At 45.4% G+C, this 18,302-nt stretch overlaps 1 protein-coding gene across 1 annotated transcript in view; it reads right to left on the reverse strand.

The window, feature by feature from the left end:
* Nucleotides 1-6,129: 6,129 nt before the first annotated feature.
* The window catches only part of LOC126199446 (uncharacterized), a 90,307-nt gene continuing 78,134 nt past the window's right edge, over nucleotides 6,130-18,302 (reverse strand). The window contains exons 3-4 of the mRNA XM_049936364.1: nucleotides 6,489-6,632; nucleotides 6,130-6,366 (exon numbers count right to left, since the gene is read on the reverse strand). Of these exons, the coding sequence (XP_049792321.1) occupies nucleotides 6,130-6,366; nucleotides 6,489-6,632 (381 nt within the window). The remainder of the gene's footprint in view (nucleotides 6,367-6,488; nucleotides 6,633-18,302) is intronic.

Here is an 18,302-nt window from a genome sequence, read left to right on the forward strand (position 1 = left end):
GTTTACCAGCAGTGGTTTACACAGACACTGTAACTAGCAGGAAACCTGTGGTTCACGGTAACTTCTGATAGTTGAGGACCAAAGATAAAATAAGCTCTAAGACAAACGAAGAAGCACGCATCACGGAGGAATTTCCGAAGGGAACTGAAATCGGTAGATGTGATGTACATGTTACAGAGAAACAGATTATTTCAGTTTCAGATCAAAAAACCGATTATTTATTCAACAGAAAGATCTTCACGAATTGAGCAACTGAATAAAGCGTTGGTCCACCTCTGACCCTTATGCAAGCAGCTATTGGGCTTGGTATTGATTAGTAGCGTTGTTGGATGTCGTTCTGAGGAATATCATGCCAAATTCGGTCCAATTAGTGTGTTATATCGTTGAAACCCCGAGCTGGTTGGAGGACTCTGCTCATAAAGCTTTAAACGTTCTCAGTTGCGAAGAGATTCGGTGACTGTGTTAGCTAATGTAGGGTTTGGTAAGCACAAAGAAAAGCAGTAGAAGCAATCGCCGTGTGCGGCCGGACGTCATCTTGTTGAAATGTAATCCCATGAAGGGCAACAAAACGGGGCGCAGACTGTCGTCGACCTACTGCCGTGTTGTAAGAGTACTGCGTATGGCAACCAAAGGAACTTTGCATCGTAGGTCAGAATAACACAGGCATTGCAGCACAGTATTCATCCGCTGACACCGGGCAAACGACTTTCAAGTGAAACTGTCTCACGCGTACGGGAATATACATAACGGATGTACGCGTACAGCCTGTAGGCGCATAGTTGACGACATATTGAAGTTTGGGTCTGATCGCGAGTCGTCCACCGGTTGTCAAATGGCAAGGCGACCGCTCGCGGTAAGTGGGAAATTAGGGTTCGAGTCCCGGTTCGGCACAAATTTTCGTTGTCATTCCATTCTACAGCTACGGTTATCCATATCCGCAACTGTGAATACATTTAATGTATTTCATGACGGCTGTAGTCACCGCAATATCTGTTTCCTTGGACGGCAGTCACTAGAAAACACAAGTTCGTAGACAGTTGTCGACACAGTTGTGATAGCGTTGGCGCGTAGGCACAGTTCACCGAAGACAGAAGTCTCTTCACTCCCCGAAGATTGACACGGGCTGTGTTATGGCGAGTAGACAGCACAACGACGTTACTGCGACAGGAACTTCCTGGAAGTAGGCAGGATCCAACATCGCACAGAACTGCCCTCCTGGCCTCTGGCGAAGCTATTTCAGGGCACAGCAGCGCCGGCCGGAGTGGCCGAGCGGTTCCAGGCGCTATAGTCTGGAACAGCGCTGCCGCTACGGTCGCAGCTACGAATCCTGCCTCGGGCATGGATTTGTGTAATGTCATTCGGTTAGTTGGGTTTAAGTAGGTCTAAGTTCTAGTGGACTGATGACCTCATAAGTTAAGTCCCATAGTGCTCAGCGCCATTTGAACCATTTTGACAGAGCCGCAGCAGTGGGGCATCGGAACTGCGGAAGGCACGGCTACTTCCTAGTATCTCGTTGGCGCCACGTGAACCCACGTTGTTGTACAGTATCTTTGTCGTGGTCGGTATTACTTGCGACGCTCTCGACACTCGACGACATCCCACGTCTCATTCTGACGATTCCTTCGTGGTTCGTCCTTTTTTTGTCTTACTGTTGGAGTGTGGTTGAAGCATGACATAAGCGTATCTGTCATCCGTGTTCATTTCGACTCGATGAGCAGGTGTTGTTGCTGGCAGAGATGGAAGTTCTTGTGCACTGAATTTATACCTCGGTATATCGTCACATCACCTACATACACTACTGGCCATTAAAATTGCTACACCACGAAGATGACATGCTACAGACGCGAAATTTAACCGACAGGAACAAGATACTGTGATATGCAAATTATTAGCTTTTCAGAGCATTCACACAAGGTTGGCGCCGGTGGCGACACCTACAATGTGCTGCCATGAGGACAGTTTCCAACCGATTTCTCATAAACAAACAGCAGTTGACCGGCGTTGCCTGGTGAAACGTTGTTTGATGCCTCGTGTAAGGAGGAAAAATGCTTTCCACCACGTTTCCGACTTTGATAAAGGTCGGATTGTAGCCTATCGTGACATTGCTGCTCGCGTTGGTCGAGATCCAATGACTGCTAGAAGAATATGGATTCGGTGGGTTCAGGAGGGTAATACGGAACGCCGTGTTGGATCCCAACGGCCTCGTATCACTAGCAGTGGAGATGACAGGCATCTTATCCGCATGGGTGTAAAGGATCGTGCAGCCACGTCTCGATCCCTGAGTCAACAGATGGGGACGTTTGCAAGACAACAACCATCTGCACGAACAGTTCGACGACGTTTGCAGCAGCATGGACTATCAGCTCGGAGACCATAGCTGCGGTTACCCTTGACGCTGCATCACAGACAGGAGAGCCTGTGATGGTGTACTCAACGACGAACCAGGGTGCACGAATGGCAAAACGTCATTTTTTCTGGTGAATGCAGGTTCTGTTTACTGCATCATGATGGTCGCATCCGTGTTTGGCGACATAGCCGTGAACGCACATTGGAAGTGTGTATTCGTCATCGCCATACTGGCGTATCACCCGGCGTGATGGTATGGGGTGCCATTGGTTACACGTTTCGGTCACCTCTTGTTCGCATTGACGGCACTTTGAACAGTAGACGTTACATTTCAGATGTGTTACGACCCGTGGCTCTACCCTTACGGTCAGAGGTGGTTGTTCTGGGTACTGATTTCTCAGGATCTATGCAACCAAATTGCGTCAAAATGTAATCACATAACAGTTCTAGTATAATATAGTTTTCCAATTAATACCAGTTTATCATCTGCATTTCTTCTTGGTGTAGTAATTTCAATGGCCAGTAGTGTATTTGATCACGCAACTTTCCTTCTATACAGGTTGGTTATAAGAGCGTGCAAAAATTCAAAAGGACATAGAGGATGTTCCACTGAACAATTTGAGATAAGGAACCTGGGGTCGGAGAAGCCAGCCTAAAGATATAATAGGAATATTACATTGCTTACATTTAACTCCAAATACCATCACTGACCCAAAGAAGCTATTATTTGTTCTGTATCTTAGAAAACGTGCTGAAACTGACGGCCATCAATCTCTGTGCAAGCATAACACCGGTGAACAAGATGACGCACCCTGACAAATATCCCTGGCGTGTTTCGAATCACATCATAGGCAGCTGCAATTCTGGCGACTAATTCCATCTACGTATCCACTGGGGTCTCATACACAAGTCAGATGACCTCGCAGGCCATTGAATCGGGCCTTCCAATCCAGTGACCAGGGACACAGCATTCAGATGGTTGCGGACATCCACTCTGAAGTGAGGCGGTGCAACGTCATTTCCTCTCACGAACAGCCAAGGTTACGTTCTCCAACAATTCAGGCAGAACTCTTTGCGGGAACCTTAAGGACAGGTGGCCAGTCAGACGGCCAGGTAGAAGATATGGCCCAATGAGATAGTGGCCTACAGCGCCTGCCAAGATATTCACAGCAAAACGTACTTGATGGTGTCACTGGACTACAGAGTGTGGGTTTTCCTCGTGCCACGCATGGCTGTTCCAGCTGTTCGAAATACCATCACGATCAAATGAGGCCTCGTCAGGAAAAAAGCACGATTTTGAGGAATTCTGTTGGAACAATCCATTGTTGGAGCAACCAATGACACAGTGCGACCCTTGGTGCAAATTCTTTCAAGCATTGCACAGACTCATTCTGGGTTATATGTACGTAATTGTTGTTCGTGGAGGACTCGCCACACGTTAGTATGTGCAGTGCACATTTCATTTGCAATACGACGAGCGCTTGTAGTGGGGTCCGCCGCAACACGTTGCAGCACCTCGTCTACAAAACCGGGTAAGCGCGTGCTCCTCATGTTGCCAGGTCCCTCGTTTCTTCTAACCGATTAAGCAGTCTCCTACATTCGTCGGTCGAGAGAAATAAACACCAGCCGTGACGGATGATGCCTGTTAGGAAATCGTTCCCAGTACAGCCTTTCAGTAGCGAGAGCATTGCAACGTACTTCCCTACACACGGAGCGTGTCTATGAGTTCTGTGTAACTGTACCGGTACTGCTCAGTAGTATTGTACTGTTAGTTTCTGAATAGCACTAGGAAATGAATGGATCTGTCGTTGATTCATAATACTAGCTGTCACGGGACAACGTAAATGCGATACAAGAGACAATATGGACAAGTAAAGTAAACAAAACCTGTATCATGGCTTCCTATTAATTAGGTTCGTGGTCTTTGTTTCCTTGTAGGAAACAAAGAGTTTCCATGTAAATAAACTGCACAGTACGTGTAAATTCGCACGCATGTTGTTGTTGTTGTTGATGTTGTGGTCTTCAGTCCTGAGACTGGTTTGATGCAGCTATCCATGCTACTCTATCCTGTGCAAGCTCCTCCATCCTTCTGAATATGCTTAGTGTATTCATCTCTTGGTCTCCCTCTACGATTTTTACCCTCCACGGTGCCCTCCAATGCTAAGTTGGTGATCCCTTGATGTCTCAGAACATGTCCTACCAACCGATCCCTCCTTGTAGTCAAGTTGTGCCACAAACTCCTCCCCAAATCTATTCAATGCCTCGTCATCAGTTACGTGATCTACCCATCTAATCTTCAGCATTCTTCTGTAGCACCACATTTCGAAAGCTTCTATTCTCTTCTTGTCCAAACTAGTTATAGTCCATGTTTCACTTCCATACATGGCTACACTCCATACAAATACTTTCAGAAACGACTTCCTGACACTTAAATCTTTACTCGATGTTAACAAATTTCTGTTGTTCAGAAACGGTTTCCTTGCCTTTTCCAGTGTACATTTTGTATCCTCTCTACTTCGACCATCATCAGTTATTTTCCTCCCCAAATTGCAAAACTCCTTTACTACTTTAAACCTCTCATTTCCTAATCTAATCCCCTCAGCATCACCCGACTTAATTCGACTACATCCACTATCCTCGTTTTGGTTTTGTTGTTGTTCATCTTATATCCTCCTTTCAAGACACTGTCCATTCTGTTCAACTGCTCTTCCAAGTCCTTTGCTGTCTCTGACATAATTAAAATGTCATCGGCGAACCTCAAAGCTTTTATTTCTTCTCCATGGATTTTAATTCCTTCTCCGAATTTTTCTTTTGTTTACTTTACTGCTTTCTCAATATACAAATTGAATAACAACAGGGAGGCGCTACAACCCTGTCTCACTCCCTTCCCAACCACTGCTTCCCTTTCATATCCCTCGACTCTTATAACTGCCATCTGGTTTCTGTACAAATTATAAATAGCCTTTCTCTCCCTGTATTTTACCCCTGCCACCTTCAGAATTTGAATTCGTATGCATATTTGTTATAAACAAGTTGGCAGACAGTAATGCTAGACAAAGCGGTAGACACGTTTACTTCCAATATGTTCTTAAGCTGGCGTCTCCAACCCCACTTTTCCTACTTCAACTTTGGCTCAAATGGCTCTGAGCACTATGTGACTTAACTTCTGAGGTCATCAGTCCACTGAGTTCATCAGTCCCCAGTTGTCAAAGGAGTTCAGAGCCACCATTGTGAGTTTCAGTTGAGTTGTTTAGCATACCTCAAGGCACTACAAATGATTCAGATGGCTCTGAGCACTATAGGAGTTAACTGCTGAGGTTATCAATCGTCTAGAACTTAGAACTACTTAAACCTAACTAACCGAAGGACATCTCACACATCCATGCCCGCGTCAGGATTCGAACCTGCGACCGTAGCGGTGGCGCGGTTCCAGACTGTAGGGCCTAGAACCGCTCGGCCACTCCGTCCAGCTACTTCAAATTGTTCAGTGGCGCGTTCTCTTTGTCCTGTTACATTTTTGCACCTCTTCCGGAAACACCCTGTATCGTGCATGCACAATGCATCAAATTGTGATAGCGGATATCCTTTCTTTTGGTATAATTTTAATGACCAGCAGTGTAGGCAATAATTTCTCTTCGACATTATTGACTAGGACAGAGTTTGCCGAGAAGCAGCGCGGTATTCAGAGCCTCTAATGTTTGTGTGAGGCTGGTGTGCGGGTAGGGCGGCTTTTGCGGGTACGGGAGGAGGTGGGAGGTAGGAGCAAAGAGCGCTCCCGCTTAATTAAGCAAGACGATGCCGACGGGAGGCGTGGAGTGCAGCCAAACTAGGCGACTGCCGAGAATGCAAATGAGGCGCTCCGGCTGGCTGGGTGGCGCCCGAGCTGCGGGGGCGGCTATTAGATTCGGCGGAGACACGGGCCGACCGCTGATTAGCCGCCGGGGCGGCGTCTTTGATCAGCGGCGCCGCGGCGGCAGGGGGCGGCGGTGGCGGGGGCGGGGGCGGCCTCGTTAGCGACCGCTGTAGAGCGGCGTGGGTGGCAGACATGGATATCGACTGCCAAGTGGCCCGGCCAGCCACCTGGACCGCTGACGGCGCGTAATTAGCGAGCCGCGCCAGACACGCCGTCGCGGCTCATTTACGCGGCGGGGCGGGCGCAGACACAGGCGCCGCCGCCGCCGCTGCTCGCCCCCGCCCCCGCCCACCCCGTGTCTGCCGCGCCAGATCTGCCGACCCGCGGCAGAGAGGCGTATCCACAGCAGGCACACGCGCGCGCCGCCCAGCACCTGCGACACAACGAGTCCGCTTTTCACCGTGTGAGGTTTCCCGAATTCGAAGTCTATCACATACTAAATTCCGAGCCCTCATTTAACTAAACCCGCAAATCCAAATTTTGGATTTGTTCAATAACACCGAATAAAGCAACTGGCTGCAGTCCATGCGAGGAGACTTCCCGTAAGCTTCTATTGTGCTAACAAGGGAAACTCCCCATCACGAGTCCCCTCAGCGGTAAGGTGGCCTAGTGGATAGCTTGTCAAAAACTGAACACAGTTCAAAAAATGTTCAAATGTGTGTGAAATCTTACGGGACTCAACTGCTCAGGTCATCAGTCCGTAAGCTTACACACTACTGAACCTAAATTACCCTAAGGACAAACACACACACCCATGCCCGAGGGGGACTCGAACCTCCGCCGGGACCAGCCGCACAGTCCATGACTGCAGCAGCGAGACCGCTCGGCTAATCCCGCGCGGCGCGAACACAGATCAAGCATGAAACTAGGAAGAAGGTGTGCTGAAAGAAAAATTAGAAACAGTGAATGAAGAAGTACAATATAGAGCAACATGAATGTGCAGTGGCGTTATGGTTAAGCTGCCGGCATAGTACGGAGTAGCTCAGCGTGTTCGGCCCTCTTGTAACGCATATATGCATTCCCTTCACGTGTTTAAGCCAAGTATTGCGCACATTTATGCTATCGGGAATGCTCAGTGGCAGCCAGGCTACATGTTCACTTAACAACTAAGAGTCAGCAAGAGCATTAGTGATGAATTAAAAAAATGGTTCAAATGGCTCAGAGCACTAAGGGACTTAACATCTATGGTCATCAGTCCCATAGAACTTAGAACTACTTAAACCTAACTAACCTAAGGACATCACACAACACCCAGTCATCACGAGGCAGATAAAACCCCTAACCCCGCCGGGAATCGAACCCGGGAACCCGGGCGCGGGAAGCGAGAACGCTACCGCACGACCACGAGCTGCGGACTGATGAAATCATAGGATCCGACTATTCGGGAGTAGGATCTTACAATCTGAGACAGTGTTCCGTGACAAACTTCCGTCAGAATGTCCGCAAACGTGACGTCAGATCCGCCTAGCAACAGCGATCTGGACGGCCATTGGCTGAAAGTTTGGAGACATATATATACCGTGTGATCAAAAAGTCAGTATAAATTTGAAAACTGAATAAATCATGGAATGGCGACTGAGCGCTACTACTGTGCGACGACGGACTTACCGAAGCAAACATATATATATATATATATATATATATATATATATATATATATATATATACTGGCTGAATGAATCAACTATGAACTTGAACGGGTGTCATGGAACGTCGGCTCGGAACAAATGCAACGAACGATTATGAGCAGCCGGCCGGTGTGGCCGAGCGGTTCTAGGCTCTTCAGTCTGGAACCGCGCGACCGCTACGGTCGCAGGTTCGAATTCTTCCTCGGGCATGGATGTGTGTGATGTCCTTAGGTTAGTTAGGTTTAAGTAGTTCCAAGTTCTAGGGGAATTTATGCCGTAAATGACAACAGATTTAAGAAATTAACATGAAAGGAATGCAACAGAGTCCTTTCACCTCTTTCCAGGGACAATGGAGTGGCCGATGGCGTTCACCTCATGACCCGCAGCAACAGCGTTTGCGTAGAATTGTCAGTGCTAACACAGAAGTAACACTGCGAGCAATAATTAGAGAAATCAAAACGGGACATACGACGAATGTATCGATTAGAACGATGCGGCGAAATGTGGCGTCAATGCAGTGTGGCAGAAGACGACCGACGAGAGTGCCTATGCTAACAGCACGACGCAGCCTCCAGTGCCTATCCTGGACTCATGATCCTATCGGTTGGACCCCACACGACTGTAAAACTGTGGCTGTATCAGATGAGTTCCCATAATGTGGTGCAGATCCCACGAAGACAAGGACCTAAGATTTCAACAAGGCACTAAGCAAGCTGGTGGTGGTTCCACAACAGTGTGGACTGTGTTTACGTGGAATGGAATGGGTCCTCTGCTAAAACTGAACCGATCATTGTCTGTAAATGGTTGTGTTCGGCTAGTTGCAGACCATTTGCAGCCATTCACGGACTTTGCTTTCCCAAACAACGGTATAATTTTTATGGTTGACAATGCGCCGTGTTAGTACGGTTTGGGCAACTGTAACGAATAATTTGACGACCCACAGCACTAGACATGAATAACAATTGTGAGGTCAGTTTGTGCACAAAATCCTGCACCGGCATCACTTTCGCAATTATCGACGGCTGTAGATACGGTGTGGCTCAGTATTTCTGCAGGGAACTTGCAGTGACTTGCTGAGTCCATGCCACGTCGAGTTGCTACACTAGACTGGGCAAAAGGAGGTTCGACATGATATTAGGATGTATCCGAAGACTTCTGTCACCTGAACGTACAGAACTATTGGTAAGTACCACTGGGGTTGTAGAAGACCATTGCATTAAATCTACAAGACGTGCAGAAAAATGACACACATAAGTGGCTAGAACATCTCTCCAAGTTTCGAATTTTAAAATGTCCCATGGCAGCTGCAGAGAGGCAACCCAGTGGACTGATTTGCAAAAAGGGCCACTGGTGCAGTTCCCTCGGCAGTTCGTGTTAGCAACATCTATAAGTGGTAACCGTGTATTGACATCTGTCTTGTATCAAACCATGACCCTACTGATCTCCTATAATGTATGTTGAAACTTAACAGTTTCTCTATCCATTGACATCTGTACGTTTTCTGTATATCACACTGTTTTCTCACAGTCGCCTTCTGAAACCCTGTAGATACAGGGTGTTTCAAAAATGACCGGTATATTTGAAACGGCAATAAAAACTAAACGAGCAGCGATAGAAATACACCGTTTGTTGCAATATGCTTGGGACAACAGTACATTTTCAGGCGGACAAACTTTCGAAATTACAGTAGTTACAATTTTCAACAACAGATGGCGCTGCAAGTGATGTGAAAGATATAGAGGACAACGCAGTCTGTGGGTGCACCATTCTGTACGTCGTCTTTCTGCTGTAAGCGTGTGCTGTTCACAACGTGCAAGTGTGCTGTAGACAACATGGTTTATTCCTTAGAACAGAGGATTTTTCTGGTGTTGGAATTCCACCGCCTAGAACACAGTGTTGTTGCAACAAGACGAAGTTTTCAACGGAGGTTTAATGTAACCAAAGGACCGAAAAGCGATACAATAAAGGATCTGTTTGAAAAATTTCAACGGACTGGGAACGTGACGGATGAACGTGCTGGAAAGGTAGGGCGACCGTGTACGGCAACCACAGAGGGCAACGCGCAGCTAGTGCAGCAGGTGATCCAACAGCGGCCTCGGGTTTCCGTTCGCCGTGTTGCAGCTGCGGTCCAAATGACGCCAACGTCCACGTATCGTCTCATGCGCCAGAGTTTACACCTCTATCCATACAAAATTCAAACGTGGCAAATCCTCAGCGCCGCTACCATTGCTGCACGAGAGACATTCGCTAACGATATAGTGCACAGGATTGATGACGGCGATATGCATGTGGGCAGCATTTGGTTTACTGACGAAGCTTATTTTTACCTGGACGGCTTCGTCAATAAACAGAACTGGCGCATATGGGGAACCGAAAAGCCCCATGTTGCAGTCCCATCGTCCCTGCATCCTCAAAAAGTACTGGTCTGGGCCGCCATGTCTTCCAAAGGAATCATTGGCCCATTTTTCAGATCCGAAACGATTACTGCATCACGCTATCTGGACATTCTTCGTGAATTTGTGGCGGTACAAACTGCCTTAGACGACACTGCGAACACCTCGTGGTTTATGCAAGATGGTGCCCGGCCACATCGCACAGCCGACGTCTTTAATTTCCTGAATGAATATTTCGATGATCGTGTGATTGCTTTGGGCTATCCGAAACATACAGGAGGCGGCGTGGATTGGCCTCCCTATTCGCCAGACATGAACCCCTGTGACTTCTTTCTGTGGGGACACTTGAAAGACCAGGTGTACCGCCAGAATCCAGAAACAATTGAACAGCTGAAGCAGTACATCTCATCTGCATGTGAAGCCATTCCGCCAGACACGTTGTCAAAGGTTTCGGGTAATTTCATTCAGAGACTACGCCATATTATTGCTACGCATGGTGGATATGTGGAAAATATCGTACTATAGAGTTTCCCAGACCGCAGCGCCATCTGTTGTTGAAAATTGTAACTACTGTAATTTCGAAAGTTTGTCTGCCTGAAAATGTACTGTTGTCCCAAGCATATTGCAACAAACGGTGTATTTCTATCGCTGCTCGTTTAGTTTTTATTGCCGTTTCAAATATACCGGTAATTTTTGAAACACCCTGTATTTATCACAAGTCCTGTGCTAGTTACATCTTTGTAGCCTCTGCTGTCGTCTCCAGCGTCTGGAAATGAAACTTTAGACATAAGTACGTGCCTCAGACATCGACCTGAAGCCAGCATTTAGAAAAGTCACCGAAATATTTGTATAATTTGGTATGTTCACAGATCAGAGGCCTGGATGTACGTACTGAATTCACTAGTAGATATCTACATAAGTGTCTGGCATCACCTAAAAGAGTAAAATGTGAGCAAAATTAAGATATTAACAGGTCTGTGTTTTGTGTCCAGTACAAATGACTACATAATTTTACATTGGCGTAGGTTGTAAGAAGGAAGGGATGTTATGATTTAATATTCCGCCCCAGACAATCTTAGTAGAGATGGAATAGTTAATGAGAAAAAGTTCAAAAATTTCGAATTGCTCTGAGCACTATGGGACTTAACATCTGTGGTCATCAGTCCCCTAGAACTTAGAACTACTTAAACCTAACTAACCTAAGCACATCACACACATCCATGCCCGAGGCAGGATTCGAACCTGCGACCGTAGCGGTCACGCGGTTCCAGACTGAAGCGCCTAGAACCGCACGGCCACACCGGCCGGCTGAGAAAAAGTTATTTGTGTATACATAGGTCTGCCCATTATTGACCACGTACATATAATTGATATTTAATTCATTGGAAGATGCTGGTCGATATAATCACAAGCGCTCAATGACAGAGGATTCTAAACTAATACGAACATATAACGAGACGAATTATAATCTTATGACCGCGTACCGAACACAAAATTGTAAAAATCGTATAGATTTTCAAAATAAATGTTTTCCCAAAAAGGATCAAAATTCATAAAGCTATGGGTTAAAGTAGAAATGAAAGGACATGGCTGATTAAATTTTTACGCGAAACACTATGAGACTGAAAGTGACCAAAAGTCTCGTCCTATTTTCACTGGTGATAATTCTGTCCAGGGAACTATAATGTTAATTTTGTGAATTCTTTTAACAATCAAAGATTCAATTTCTCTTGTTACTGATTGATAAGGACTTTGCTTCTTACATGATCGATTTCTTCTCATACAGCTCGTCGACATGCGATTAAGATGTTTCATTAGTTCCTATTAGTACCTATTAGCACACAGCTTTACTTTCGCCAGTACCTCGTCTCCTACCTTCCAAACTTTGCAGAAGCTCTCCTGCGACCCTTGCAGGACTAGCACTCTTGAAAGAAAGGATATTGCGGAGACATGGCTTAGCCACAGCCTGGGGGATGTTTCCAGAATAAGATTTTCACTCTGCAGCGGAGTGTGCGCTGATTTGAAACTTCCTGGAAGATTAAAACTGTGTGCTGGACCGAGACTCGAACTCAGGACCTTTGCCTTTTGCAGGGAAGTGCTCTACCAACTGAGCTACCCAAGCACGACTCACGCCCCGTTATCACAGCTTCATAGCCTCAGAGCTTCTGTAAAGTCTGGAAGGTAGGAGACGAGGTACTGGCGGAAGTAAAGCTGTGAGGAAGGTGCGTGAGTCGTGCTTGGGTAGTTCAGCTGGTAGAGCAGTTGCCCGTGAAAGGCAAAGGTCCCAAGTTCGTGTCTCGGTCCGGCACACAGTTTTAATCTGCCAGGAAGTTTCATATCAGCGCTCACTCCGCTGCAGAGTGAAAATCTCATTCTAGGTTTAAGTAGTTCTAAGTAAAGGGGACTGATGACCTCAGATGTTCAGTCCCATAGTGCTTATAGCCATTTGACCCATTTTTTTCTCCCTTGCTTACTTGCGGTACAGGACTCTGCAGTTTATAGTGAGAGCTGAAAGTCATGACTTGACCGACGTGTTGCTTTCTTCGGGCATCTCTGGAACGATGCTCGAACGCGATCAGTGATGGTCACCGAAGGCCCACCAGGGCTTTTGCCTTTGAAAATTCAGCCCCTGAATTGAGACTGTTTGTACCAAGCATAAATGGAGACTGTGCGGGGTGACTTCCGGTTAAATTGTGTGAGAAATGCTCGTTGAACTGCAGCTACCGACTTCCATTTTGCTACACTACTGGTCATTAAAATTGCTACACCAAGAAGAAATACAGGTGGTAAACGGGTATTCATTGGACAAAAATATTATACTAGATCTGACATGTGATTACATTTTCACGCAGTTTGGGTGCGTAGATCCTGAGAAATCAGTACCCAGAACAACCACCTCTGGCCGTAATAACGGCCTTGATACGCTTGGGCATTGAGTGAAACAGAGATTGGATGGCGTGTACAGGTACAGCTGCCCAAGCAGCTTCAACACGATACCACAGTTCATCAGGAGTAGTGACTGGCGTATTGTGACGAGCCAGTTGCTCGGCCACCATTGACCAGACGTTTTCAATTGGTGAGAGATCTAGAGAATGTGCTGCCAGGGCAGCAGTCGAACATTTTCTGTATCCAGAAAGGCCCGTACAGGACCTGCAACGTGCGGTCGTGCATTATCCTGCTGAAATGTAGGGTGTCGCAGGGATCGAATGAAGGATAGAGCCACGGGACCTAACACATCTGAAATGTAACGTCCACTATTACAAATGCCGTCAATGCAAACAAGAAGTGAGCGAGACGTGTAACCAATAGCACCCCATACCACCACGCCAGGTGATACGCCAGTATGGCGATGACGAATACACGCTTGCAATGTGCGCTCACCGCGATGTCGCCAAACACGGATGCGACCATCTCGATGCTGTAAACAGAACCTGGATTTATCCGAAAAAATGACATTTTGCCATTCGTGCTCACAGGTTCGTCGATGAGTACACCATCGCAGGCGCTCCTGTCTGTGGTGCTGCGTCAAGGGTAACCGCAACAATGGTCTCCGAGCTGCTAGTCCATGCTGCTGCAAACGTCAACGAACTGTTCGTGCAGATGGTTGTTGTCTTGCAAACGTCCCCATCTGTTGACTCAGGGATCGAGACGTGGCTGCACGATCCGTTACACCCATGCGGATAAGATGCCTGTCATCTCGACTGCTAGTGATACGAGGCCGTTGGGATACAGCACGGCATTCCGTATTACCCTCTTGAATCTAGCGATTCCATATTCTGCTAACAGTCATTGGATCTGGACCAACACGAGCACCAATGTAGCGATACGAGAAACCGCAATCGTGATAGGCTACAATCCGACCTTTATCAAAGTCGGAAACATGATGGTACGCATTTCTCCTCCTTACACGAGGTATCACAACAACGTTTCACCAGGCAACGCCGGTCAACTGCTGTTTGTGTATGAGAAATCGGTTGGAAACTTTCCTCATGTCAGCACCGGCGCCAACCTTGTGTGAATGCTCTGAAAAGCTAATGATCTGCATATCATAGCATTTCTTCCTGTCGGTTAAATTTCGCGTCTGTAGCACGTCATCTTCGTGATGTAGGAATTTTAATGGCCAGTAGTGTAATTGAAAAACGCACCAGCGCACTAGCACTCTCCAACAAAAAAATTGCACCTACACGTAAAACAAAAACAAGAAAAATGGTATTCAAGAAATAATCTTTTAAGAGGTTAAGGTTTGAAGCGAATTTTTACTATTACGTATGCACAAATTTTTTATCGTCTCAAGGTCTTTTGCGCTCACTCTGTAGTTAGCTTGGCTCACTGTGTCTTAATCGTCCGTAAGTGCGGCCTCAGTCTGAAGCGAGTAATGTTCGCCACTGAAATTCAGTAAGAACCCGGCACCAGTACGCCGAGCTAAACCTGACTGACGACTACGGCTTTATCGCAATGATCGGATAAGCCTCCCTGCCGCCGCAGATCCACTGAGCCGCTGGCTGCGCTGCCGTGTGGCGTGCCCAGTGGCTGCAGATGATGGAAGACCGAGGGACGCCGGCCTGGACTGGCGCCAGCAGGAGGAAAAAGGGAAAATGCGGCCGGCCGGCGGTAGGAACTAATTCTCCGGGCTGGCGCGGGAGCGCGTGCCAGCAAGGCGGCGCGGCGTGGCGCTGCGCCAGCGGCAGGGAGGCGCGCCCGCTGGATAGCCCGAGGGCGCGGAGCCTATCCGAGGAACACTGGAGCTCGCTGGCGTGCTTCCGCTTTACGTGTTGAGCGAGGCACAAGAAAAATCTTATGCTAACCTCTCCTCAATAATCGCTGGTATAACGTGAAATTAACAGTCTTCACTCAGAAGATATATTTGGTGCAGCCCTTCGTGCTTTTCTATCTCATTAACACTGTTCGTCTCTCCAAACTACATCCACTTGAACCACTTAACAGTAGTTACGCTTGGATCTCAATGTATGATTTTCACACCATTACTTCCCCTTATTACCCTGTTAACTATTCCATGGTGCCAAGGTACGTGTCCTGTCAGGCCATCCCTTAAGGGGGGTAGGACATCGAACGGGCCGACTTGGAGCAGGAGAGGCACCACAGGACATTTTAATTTGCACTGTCTATACTTTTACAAATAAATTCATAAAACTTTGTCAGCATGACCACGAAGGATTCAGAATTCACACTCATAGCAGTGGAAGTTGGGAAACATAACGAAGTAATTTTTTTTTTCATGTGAAATTTAATCATTTTTTTCACTTACTAACGGCAGCATTTGTTGCTATAGGTTCACTTTACTACATAAGTAAGAGAGATTCTTCGATGATTTTTGCACAGCATACAAACCATACTTAAAGGTGTATTAAACCCTAGAATTTTCCAAATCTATTAAAAACTGTGGTAAAACGGAGGTAATTAACTATAAAATTGGTGTTTTTCCTAAACATGACGTTTAAAATATAACAGCTCGTTCGTTTTTTCATAAATTAAATAAATTCTAGAGTTTCAAACACCTGTAAGTATGGTATGTACGCTGTGCAAAATCCATCGAAGAATCTCTCTAACTTATGAAGAAAAATGTACCTATAGCAACAAATGCAGCCATTAGTAAGTGAAAAAATAATGAAATTTCGCACGTAAAAAAGAAAATTATTTTGTTACGTTTTCGAACTTCCACTGCAATGAGTGTGAATCCTGAATCCTTCCTGGGGATGCTGACAAAGTTTTACGAACTTATTTGTAAATGTATAGACACTGAAAATTAAAATGTCGTGTGATGCCTCTCCTGCTCCAAGTCGGCTCGTTTTACAGCTGTAACAGTGCTGTTTACTTTTTACTTTTACTTGAGGGCGTTATCGACCATACACCTGCTCTATGAGCCTCTTCCACTTCTGCCTGTCCAATGCACTGTTTGTCCAGTTGCTGTTGCTGTTCATCCTAGTTGTGTCTTCCCGAATGTTATCCTGCCATCTGGTTCTGGGTCTCCCTCTTCCTATCGTCCCATCCGTTGTTCTGCTGAATGCCATTCTAGGTAGCCTATTCTCAGTCATTATTGCTATATGGCCCGCCCAATTCAACCTTCTCCTCTTGAGCACTTCGACGATGTTACGGTGTTTGTACAGCCCTCTTAATTCTTCATTTCTTTTTATTCTCCATTCCATGTTATTTTCGTCGTATACAGGTCAGAAAATTTTCCTTAATACTTTTCTTTCGAATATTAACAGTTTTTCTTCATCTTTCTTTCTAAATATTAATGTTTCACGTCCATATAAGATCACAGGTGTAATGGTCGATTGATATAAGCGGATTTTGAAGTTACTGCTAAGTGATCTTTTTCTTAGAATTTTGATGAAACTAAAAATTGTTTTGTTTGCTGTTGATAAACGGGCATCTGTTTCTATATCTGTTTTGTTGTTATTACTAAAAAGACTTCCTAGGTACTTGAAGTGGTCAACAGTCTTGAAATTGATTCCATCTACAGTCAGAGGTGCATCTTTTCTGGTGTTCTTACATATGGGCAGGTATTCTGTCTTTTCTTCATTAACATGTAATCCTGTTTTCTCAGCAATTTTGTAGTAATTTTTCATAATTCTGATTAATTTTCTTTTGGAACTCCTTATTAGTGCTACATCATCTGCATAGGCAAGTCTTGTAATGCTCACATCCTGTAGCTGGATCCCCTGTGGACCGGTTTTAGAAAATTCTCTATCGATCTTCTCTAGGACGAGGTTAAATAAAATAGGTGAAATGGCATCCCCTGATCTCAGTCCAGTGTACACCTTAAAATCTTCAGTTTCTCCTACGGATGTCTTTATGCGACATAAAGTTTCATCTATACACATTTTAACTAATCTGATTAATTTTGATGGTATTTTAAATTCCTTCATTATATTTAGGAGTGTCTGTCGGTGTATGCTATCATAGGACTTTTTAAAATCTACGAATAATATGTGGACATCTACATTGAATTCCCACGCCTTCTCAGTTGCAGTGCTATTAATTAAAGAAAATTGTAATTGGTACTTTATGGCAGATTATAAGAAGGTACGGGTCTCTGTGCAAACTGTGGAATGAAACATCGACTGATGTGTTACATTTTTATGTATTCTCAAAATTATCTGACATATACTGGGAGTCAGAAACATTGTAGACAGGCTGGCTTCGTAACTACTTTAAATCTGCCCCTTAAGGGGCCTGGCATTGGTCCTTCAACGAACAACAAACAAAAATACTGTACGCATTATTGCCGTAAGCACTTTTACAGATTTCTAACGAAGAATTATATATTCACAAAGATGTCAGAGTGTCAGCAAGTTCCGAAGAAAAGACGGAAACATCTGAAATGATACGTTTAATTGAATATAAACTTTCTATACAAAATTCTTGTAATTTTATAATTAACGATCACTCACGAAGTATTGATATTACAAATAAAACACTTGCGCGTGAGGCATGTGTTAACAATAATTCATTGCAATCGAGAGAGAAATAAATATTTATGTAATCAACGATATTGCCCTCCCAAAATCCCAGTGACGATGTCACTCTGCTGGCAAGACCATATATCTACGACTGTTTAAGAAATATAGCCTTAGAAAGCTATGCGAGTAATTTATTGTTGCTCTCTGTATTTAAACGATGAGCGGTTCACGCAAGGAAGGTATTGTTATCTTCGTAACACAGATTACTTTCTGGTTAAGGTGACGGCAATAATCAGATTAAATTTAGTTTCTGGCTGCTCTGTGCGTGGCGGTTGTGGTGGTGGGGGAGGGGGATGGCTATATTAAATTAATCTGAGGTTGTGTCAATGTGTGTCTTTCAATGGAACATGATTCAGGCTAAAACATACTCCATCAAAGTGAAGTTTTTGAATCAATATTGATAGAGTGGAGGAAATGAAACTACCTGGTACCTGCTTCCACTTATTAGTTTATGAACGTAAAGAGAAACTTTCTACTACCAGTATTTCTTGTGGATCAGGGCAGATGTCCATGTACGTCAGTATCTCCATGATTGCTC

Source organism: Schistocerca nitens, chromosome 8 (assembly GCF_023898315.1).
Source record: "Schistocerca nitens isolate TAMUIC-IGC-003100 chromosome 8, iqSchNite1.1, whole genome shotgun sequence".
Lineage (NCBI taxonomy): Eukaryota > Metazoa > Arthropoda > Insecta > Orthoptera > Acrididae > Schistocerca > Schistocerca nitens.